Below are 9,385 nucleotides of genomic sequence, written 5' to 3' on the forward strand. Positions count from 1 at the left end.
CAAGACTAATTGCAGGAACTGCATGAGAATAGGCTGCCATAAGGGTGACTTTAGACTCGACTGTTCGGGGGGGGGGGCAGGGGGATGATCGCGTGACTTGGTACGCTTTTACAGGGTGCTCAGGTGGCGAATGAAGGTGTCTGTAAGGTTCGATACATATATATATATATATATATATATATTTACAGTACCTAATACATAACGGTAGGTCCGGATATCGACCTCCTAGGTATCCTGATGAAGGGGCGAAGGGTAACTGTGACGTCAGAGGCGATTCAAAGGAGAAGAGGGTTGGTTCGACGGCCTCGAAAGCCTCGACGGTGCCGACGCCGCGGCGTTTCGTTCTCCAATGCCCTCGAGGCCTATATTTAGCATGGGTCTACAATTTATCGGACCATCGCCACCATCACTGTAACCCGCACCCTTACACAGTCGGTCAGTATGCGGAGAACTGCGTTTCGAAGGGGTTGGTAAAAAAAAAAAAGGAAATGAAAAGGTAGACAGGAGAGAAAAAAGAGACGGAGGGCGAGGATGATAAAAAAAAAAGGGACGCGATCCCTCGAGGTAGGGCCAACATGAAGAGAATATATCGGGACGAACAGGTTTGCCCTTGGAGAGGCAACCCCTCGAAGGGAGGGGTTGTTTTATGCATTGATCGGTGTAAACAAAAATTATCGGTATCATCATCGGGCAGGTATACCTGCTGTTACTAATGTCCTGAATTTGGCTAGTTATCCACGTCTGTCCTTGTCATACACATGGAAACGAGCATCTACGCGTCTCTCTCACACTAACTGACGGTATAGGAAATTCGATAATCCAAGGTCTAATGGACTTTTCGCGATCGTTTCGATTGATTCTACGCTTTATGCGAAAATTCCAAACGAACGGATTTACCATAAGTAACGAATTGTGAATTTGCATCTCCGTTTGCAATCCTCGCAGGACGCTTTGAAGATCTAGGAAATATCGTACGAGCGAATTTTAATGCTGCAAGGGGCAATGGATATCGTATTCTGACAAGCTGTGACATACTGAACGCCAATGGTCCCACACACGTAGTAGCTATTATGGGAAAACGGGATTTTCCTGGGATTTACGGATTTACGAATATTTGCATGCACAGGTGTACGTAATCCTGTATACTCTGAGTATTTGGGAAAGGCAATGAATTTTATTGTGGGAGAATGGAAAAAAAAATATAAAAAAATAAAATAAAACCAGAGAAGAAAAAAAAGGGATCAACGAAAAATGGATAACAAAGGCAGTTGTATTAAATGGGGTGAAGTTAGCCCATAACGCTGTCCCGTGTGTTTTAACGTTGTTTAAAACATTACAGAAAAGAGCCCGTGGGCTTTTTGTATTACGGAAAATAAAATCGTCCACAAGCGGCGTCAATTTCAAATGAACTTTACGATACTGTCTAATGAACTGCTTGGGGCGTCATTCCCGATGACATTATTCAATATGGATCGGTATTAATTATTTTAATTAAAATGGAAATATTCCCGATGGAGCAGTATTAATTACCAAGTGATTAAGGATATTGGTGATTAAATTTCAAGAATGAGATATCTGACAGTTAACGGGAAAGAGTGACAAAGGGAGATAGAGACCTGATAGTTTTCAATAATAGTGGAGACGTAAACGATCCGTATCGTGTAACGAGAGTATAAAGTCATTTTAGAATGAAGAATCCAATTAAAAATGCCGACATAACTGCGAAGTTGAAAATGCCCGAGGAATATATTTACCTGAATGCTGGGAGGATAAGAGTGATGAATAAAAAAAAAAAAAGAATTCAATGCGAATGAAATAATGCGATAAGAAAATTGTAAAAAATATACATAAAGCTCACCAAGTCCTCGAGAACGAATGAAAATGAGCATCCGGAACGAACCGAACTTTTAAAAAGAATCAGGTCGCGTATGCATGAATATCTATATACTTGGACAAAATAACGTGAACGTCACGATAAGACGGCCAATGGTAGGTAAGTATACCAAACGTGAAAATTTCCTGGCTAAAACTTCCGCCCACTCTGTTTGTGCCGGGTCTTGGTCTTCCCCGAGCCCCTTAAAGTCACTGTACCCAAGTCCCGTCCCTGTTGACTCAGACGATATGCCTGTATAATTTATATGGAAATTTCGAACAACCTCGAGCTTTCAGTCAAGAAAAGCTTACCAAGAGCCAGAGGTCAACGAGCTTTCAGTCTTTGATCGGTGATTCGATGGTAATCCGTGGTCGGTCACCGGTTTGCAAAATCGTTCAGCCAGGACCGCAAGCTCTAAAGCTCGTCGAGCTTTCCGGTAACAGGATAACGAAACAGAGGAAGAGGAAGATATAGAAAGTCGCAGCTTGGTTCCGGCAAAGTATCGATCCCGAGGTATAGGCAGGTGGCTCGTATATTGATTCAATTAGAGGGCGTAAGAGCTTTTTGGGCTGTTGGCACTGAGCGTCGAAAAAGCTCGTGGACTAAAAAACTTAAAAATTTTCATATTTCTACAAAGACACTATAAATACATAACAACCCATGTGTAAAGTGATTCCTCACGCTTCGCGCATATATCCCTATGATAAATGTCAGCCGCTAAAGAATACAGTAAGGAGCTTGCGTTAAAAAAAAATCCTCCAAAACCCCTGGCATTTCCCACTGGCATTTCAATTTCGCACGCACCTTCCACCACCTTTGATAACCAAAAGGTACCGTTTGGACGCCGCAAAAGCTTCTACGTCAGAGCCATCCTCGAAAAGCTTGGGATCCATACCAACCATTGTAAAATGTCCTAAAGCTTTTTCAGAGAATGTACAAAGCTCGTACGTACGGTCCTCTACTCGCAAAAAGCTCACCCGGCGTCCCGTAACCGACGCTCGTTCACCAAGGGGTGGCAGCCCTAACGGAATGATAAACTCGCTGTGGCAATTTATCGCCACCCCCTCCGAGCACGAGGGTACGACCCACTTTTGGCTAATTAACGGCACGGGAACCGCTGACGACGATACTGAGCACGGAAAAGCTCTCGGTACCGCGATCAGGTCGTTGGAAAACTCGTGTCTGACCTGCAACCTAACCCTTCCATTTTGGACGCTAGTGTATCGCTCTACTATCAACGCTATGCAAACTACGAAACCCTAAGGCCAGTGTGAATTATATACGTCAAGGGTTCGCGCCTACGTCACTGAGCTATATAGGTATACCTTATGGGTGTATGTTTAATACTATGTCAAAACTGCCCCCTGCTTGAGAATTCCATGCTGATACAACGTCAGGATGAGTGTTTACATGCTTCTGGTCTGAGCTAGTGGCTGTAGAACTTGGATTTATATGTAGACGATCTTGTAGACTCGTTTTCTTTCAGCTTCGTCTTATGTGTTACTGTTGGGATCTAGAGTGGTTCCCCAAGGTAATACAATACCTGGGATTTATATGATGACTTATTTTTAGGATTGACTGTAGTCGATACAACAGTTTCCTATGTATTTGTATGGCACCGTACAGAATCAGCTTGAACGTACTCGTTGAATTTCTAACACATAGATTTTAGGTTATGTTTGCTGGTACTGTGCTCCGCTAAAGTTTTCCCGACCCTTTTATAACCGTGGTACCAGAAACGTGAGCTTCAAACGTTTTGTGAAACTGAACACGTATCACGTTACGGGTACAATTTTCAATGTCTATAAATTACAAACAGCTTAGGATATTGAAACGGTCCTTTGCGGTTTTACCACGAAATACGAGCATTCATATTGAACCGTCAAATAATGTTGATACAAATATAGACTTAATAAAATTTGGTTTAATAAAACTTGAAAAATAGTAGGCAATTTGAAAGAGACTCATGATTTTTTTACGATGGTACTTTTTTTTACGATACGGTCTCTTTCTTATGCACATAGATACACATGTGTATGTCTCTCTCGCACTCGCGGCGAGTATAGGAAAATCCAAAATTATCAAGAGTTTCAATAAAAATTGTATCAATCAATTCATCGGGACTAACGATATGTTTACGAACGTTGCAGAGTCTTGTTCGCATATATGTATATACGAATTTAAGGCTTGCGGTAAAAAAAATTATTAATAGCAAAATGGACAATATTGTCTAGATAACGAGAAAGGGCAAAATACGTATGTATGTAAATACATAATGTATATTAGAATAATAAATTGCACAATTACTTTAAAGTCGATGTAGCCATTCTTATCCATGTCAAATGTACGGAAGACGTGATCGCAAAATTCCTCAGCGTTACCAGACGGGAAGAACATTTTGTACATGTCGACGAATTTCGTTGGCGTCAACCGGCCGTTCGGGCAGTCTTGCTGCAAGAAAAAAACACACAGAATTCAGTAAACAGGTAGAAAAGGCAGTATACACAATAAAAAATACACCCGACAGAAAAGCTTTCAAAGAGTCTCAACGTTACAATGGACGTCAATAGCGATTGCCGAGTCATTGTGACGTCTAATTACACCAATAACCAAAGAAAGACAGCGTCACGTGAAACGTATCAGGACGTCTCGTGCATTCTGAAAATTGTCTTTCACGCATCATAATAAGGTACAGGACACGGGTTTCTCTCTAGAAATATATTTTTAGAAATAGAAGATACATCACAGAGTGCCGATGGTTGTCCATACGTGTGCATGGACGTAGGAAGAGCCATTGTCGGTACGGTACAAAGATATTTGAGAGACAAGTAGGTAGGTGACTGCCTATAGTGGACGTCGATGGTGAAGTGGGATAAAGAGAAGTGACGTGAAGAAAAAGAGAGCTTAAAAGAGGGAGAGAGGGAGAGAAAGAGGAGAAAAGCTCGGCGAGTTACCGAGACAAAAAGCGCCCCCAGGACAAAGTGAGTGAAGTGTGCTGGACCGGCAGGAGGAGTTACTAGGACACGAAGTCTATGCAAATAATGTATCCGACCGCAGAAACGCAGTACGATACATATTTTGTCTCTCGTTTTGTTCAGAAAATAAGGTAGGCAGATAAAGACATGGGAAAAAAGCAATAGAGAAAAAGAGAGAAAAGGGAAAAATGTGAAAACGTAGCTCCATGTGCGGAGTGGACGAAAAATTTTTAATGTGACTTCAATTTTTCGTTTCGGAGTAACAGACGCTCAAAGGAGTGAGTATACCAATCACTGTACCAATTCATTTAACATTCGACTATAGAACTTGTAAAGCTCTCCACGTCGAGCCAGCAAAAGCTCGATTAAAGATTTTCTGTAGTTAAGGCGGAACCTTGGATAGTATGTAAATCGGGATGAGTAACGGAGGGCGGGATACTGAGCTTGCACTTGGAGAGAAATCCAAGAGAGTGCAATGGCCGCTAACGATTCGACTTAACAACTGACGTCGTTAAGCTCAAAGCTCCTGTAGGAAAAACTAGTAGAGTAAGCGTCAGGTGAAGCTTGACGTCTACCCAGACAGGCTTGACCGAGAGAGCCTGAAGCTTTCGGTAGCACTCTGCTAACGCCAAACCTTGGTAAGCTTTTATTGCCGGAAGCACATAGACCTAGTTCCAACCAAACCCACGTATACAGATGCCTATACGAGCTTGTGGGCTTGTTTATCAAATTCATCAAGCGTCCCTGGATAATCAGAGGTACAAAGCTTTGGTCGGGGCAAGCCCCACCCGAGGATTCAGTTGGGCTCGTCGCGACGCCGTAACACCCAGCGTCGGCCCCGTCAAAACGGAGCTTGCAAATCTCAGCCGAGGAGTTGCTACTCCGGGAGACTAGGAGGGTCAAGAGCTTTTGCTCGGAAGCCTCGACACATATTGCCACATCGATAGCCCAGTGCTTTCACGTGCAAGCTCAAAAGCTCCGGGTCGACCCGGGTACCGGGTGTACAACTGCAAGAGAACTGAGATTGATTGGAGAGAGAGAGACTGAGATTCGATTGGTACTATTTTCCCCTGCAAGCTTCCACAGCCGTCAATAACTCTCCTAAAAAAGCTCGAGTCACTAGGATAGAAGAATTTACGATTTTTGACAAACAGCTTCTTCTCTCTAGCACGCCTCAATTCCTCAGACCATTCGGAACGGGAGATAGGATCGTACTGATCGTCTCGTGTGCCATCGAGAGTAAAGCTCTCGATTGTCGTAAAAAGCACAGAGGGTAAAGCGACCGACGTGAAAAAGCACGAAGAATCCTGCGAAATCTTATTGACAGTCAATGAAAAGCAGTTAAGAGCGTGGCTTTCGCGCGATTGAAAGTATTAGCCGAGAGAGCTTTTAATCGACATCGGGACTCATCAGCGAGACAAAGCTTTTAATGGCCAGACTACGATTTTCCAAACCCGACTAACAAGACCTGTCAACAACACGAATCGTTAGAACAACTCTAGGACGCCTCAGTAATACACATATATACGTCTTAGGACAAGATAAAACTCATGCCTCGGGATAGAATTCAATGAAACACAGACAATCTGTATAGCAGTATTGTGGGTCCATGAAAGCTAACCGGACCCGATGAAGGTTGAATGGTGATACAATGGTGGGCGTGACGGGATGGAGGAGGTTGGGAGGGCAGATAGGTTAAAATGACACAAAAAAGAAAAAAAGAGCCTAACGTAAGAAAGAGGCGTATATAGGATCCAATCGTTTTCCACAACGTCACACATGGCGCGTACGGATAAAGGCATTGTGCCAGTATATTACGTCTGCGTATCCTATCGACGGACAAATCTAAAATCACGCGAGTTCTGAAAAGGTATAGGACTTGGTATCGAATCTGACACAGAAAGGAGAGCGGAATCAGTCGATTCCTTTTTATCGCATCCATTAGACTGTCAGGGCAGTACCGATTGGCGGATCGGTCGTCCATTCAACAGACCCCCCGTCCGCCTTTAGCGTCACAATTGAGCTTTTCCGACGGTTTCGAAAGCTTCGTCTTCGCCACCCCCCCCTTCCTCCCTATTTCACCTCCATCCTTCTGCTCGCTTTTCTAACTTGAGATCCGCACTCTCTGGGAGCCTCCGACAGAAAGTGCGTCGTGGCTACTTCGTCGTAATAACGTAAGAGCAATTCTCGACAAGAAAGTAGGTCTATACAGCAAGAAAGGAGCCTGTACCAAGGATGCTGGAGGATTTTAAGTAGCGAGAAAAGAAAAAAATCTAAAAGTATGAAGTGGAGAGAAGTCGAGGTTAAAAAAAAATGTAATCAAGAAAATTAATTAGGATACAGGACGGGAGGGAGGGTAATTGGCAAAAAGTGGTACACTGATTTAACACATAAATATGTCGTATACGATACAGCTCGACCATATTTGATTATACACAAAAAATAATGAATCACCAGAAGTTAGCCTGTCCATTCAATTCATATGACAGACCCACCTCGAGACGGTCCATTTGTGTGAATCACCCTTTATACGCGCATGTATATATGTATATATAAAAGAGCGGCCTCAGTGTACCTGCTTATGCCATGACAGGCCGTTATTAATTAAAAAATAATTAAATAACCAAGCCGCAGGAACGTGCGCGGATAGATAAGACTGTGTATGGGAAAGCATGATAATGCGCGTCATGGCTGCTAGAAATTTTTTTAGTAAATTTCGAAATTCAGAACACGGTTGGTTAACCTAGCTGTTACGAGTGACAATGAATGATGAGATACGGTGAAATGGCTGCCGAAATGGCACGGAGCGTATAGGCGCAACTGCCGGGATGCCGGAGTTGCGGGAAAAGCTTTCTATTTTGAAAATGACTGTACAACGGAACCACTAGAGTCGAAAATATCGAACAATTTTCATGAGCTCATTGTACCAATGGCAGGCGATAAAGTGCTCGTGAATAGGAGAGACAGAGAGGAGGGGAGTACAGGAGAGGATGGGAGAGCGAGAGATAGAGGGAAAAAAAGCGGCAGAGAATAAAATGCTCGCGAGGCGGAGAATCAGTGAAAAAAAGTCGTGTTCACTTAAAGGGTTGATGATTTCTATTCTGAAATGGGAATTATGTGGATCTTCGTGTGGAACATTCGTTGGACAATACGACGGAGCGGCCATTACGATTCTTCGGCTTTATGTTGTATCCAACAAGGAGGCACGGACCACGTGAAGTTTCTGGGCACGTACAGTCTACTCAGGAGAGAACGAGAGTAAATGTATACGTATATAGATAAGACGGGCTTCGTCTTCTTCCAAGTAGGCAAGAGAAGAAAATCGATCCGGCCAGGTGTACCAACCTCAGCGACCCTTGTAAGCCCAAACCCCGAAAAAACTTGAAAAGCTCATCCGGGGCATTGGAAGATTTTTTGATAAACAAAGAAGAATCTTGAACTTTGAAAGAAAAAAGGATTTATTAAATTTTCTTTGAAAAAAAAAAAAAAAAACATGTAACTTTCCTCAAACGTCAAAGTCAAAGAATATAAATGAAATACGTATTGCGTATAATGCGAATCGTATAAACATAATCCAAATCGGAAATACGTTGGCCAATCAGATAAAGAAGAGAGTTAAGAAAATACAGAATCACCCCCTAGTCGATTAATCTCCACCTGATTTGGGGTAATAAAGGCGTGGGACGTAAAGATGCAATCGGAGGGAAAGCGTATGAGAGAGAAGATGAAAGTAAGAAGGATCAAGGATACAAGAATAGCCGTGAAGTATATAAAAAAGGAATAAGTCAGAGAGAGAGAGAGAGAGAGAGGGGTTGGGTGGCAAAAAAAAGAACAGAGAACAGGCGGTTAGCAGCAAGTTGGGCGCTCATACCGATAAGGGAGGACGAGGGAGGTGAAGAAGAAGGACGAAGAAGAGGAGGAGTGAGCCACGATAAGCCTAGCCAGGCTCGCTGAGGAGCCACCAGAGAGAGAGTGGCATATTGATCGTTCTGGCTCGAGGAGAGAGACTAGATGGAACTAGAGGAGCGAGATCAGAGATCGCGTTTGATATTGAAAAAAAAGAGGGATAAAAAAATAAAAAAAAGAGAGAGAGAGAGAGAGAGAGAGGAAAAAAGGGATAACTGTTCACGTGAAAACGAAAATCGCAAAGTTTGAAATACGAGCGAGCTTTAAGGTGACAATCAACCCCTCGAGAGAGGGTTGAAAATACTTGAGAAAAAAAATATCTTGAGCACTACCTTTCTTGACTTCGCGCGATGGCTCTTTCGAAATACTTTCAAATTTTTTCCACCCTTCCGTCGTGCGGGAATTCGTCCTCCTTATGACCATCTCTCTATTTCTAGCTTCGCTCCTTCGTCGAGCACCTGATTCTCCTCGGGGACTTATTAACCGGGAGCACCCCCTCGGCCCGAACACCCCCGTAGGAACGAAAAGGGTGGAAAGCATAAGAAAGGAAGAAAGAAAAAAAATCGAGGTTGGCTACATTTAATTAGGGGTTGTCGATTCGCCGCTAATGGCGTCGGCTAAACCAACCCCC

General features: G+C 43.2%; 1 protein-coding gene across 3 annotated transcripts in view; it reads right to left on the reverse strand.

Annotated features, from left to right (window-relative positions):
• Positions 1 to 9,385, reverse strand: part of LOC107271254 (neuronal calcium sensor 2) — a 32,936-nt gene that overhangs the window by 10,643 nt on the left and 12,908 nt on the right. For all 3 annotated transcript variants that reach the window (XM_015747017.2, XM_015747014.2, XM_015747015.2), the window contains exon 3: positions 4,181 to 4,324. In XM_015747017.2, the coding sequence (XP_015602503.1) occupies positions 4,181 to 4,324 (144 nt within the window). The remainder of the gene's footprint in view (positions 1 to 4,180; positions 4,325 to 9,385) is intronic.

Source organism: Cephus cinctus, unplaced genomic scaffold, assembly GCF_000341935.2.
Source record: "Cephus cinctus unplaced genomic scaffold, Ccin1 Ccin1_scaffold0929, whole genome shotgun sequence".
Classification (NCBI taxonomy): Eukaryota; Metazoa; Arthropoda; class Insecta; order Hymenoptera; family Cephidae; genus Cephus; species Cephus cinctus.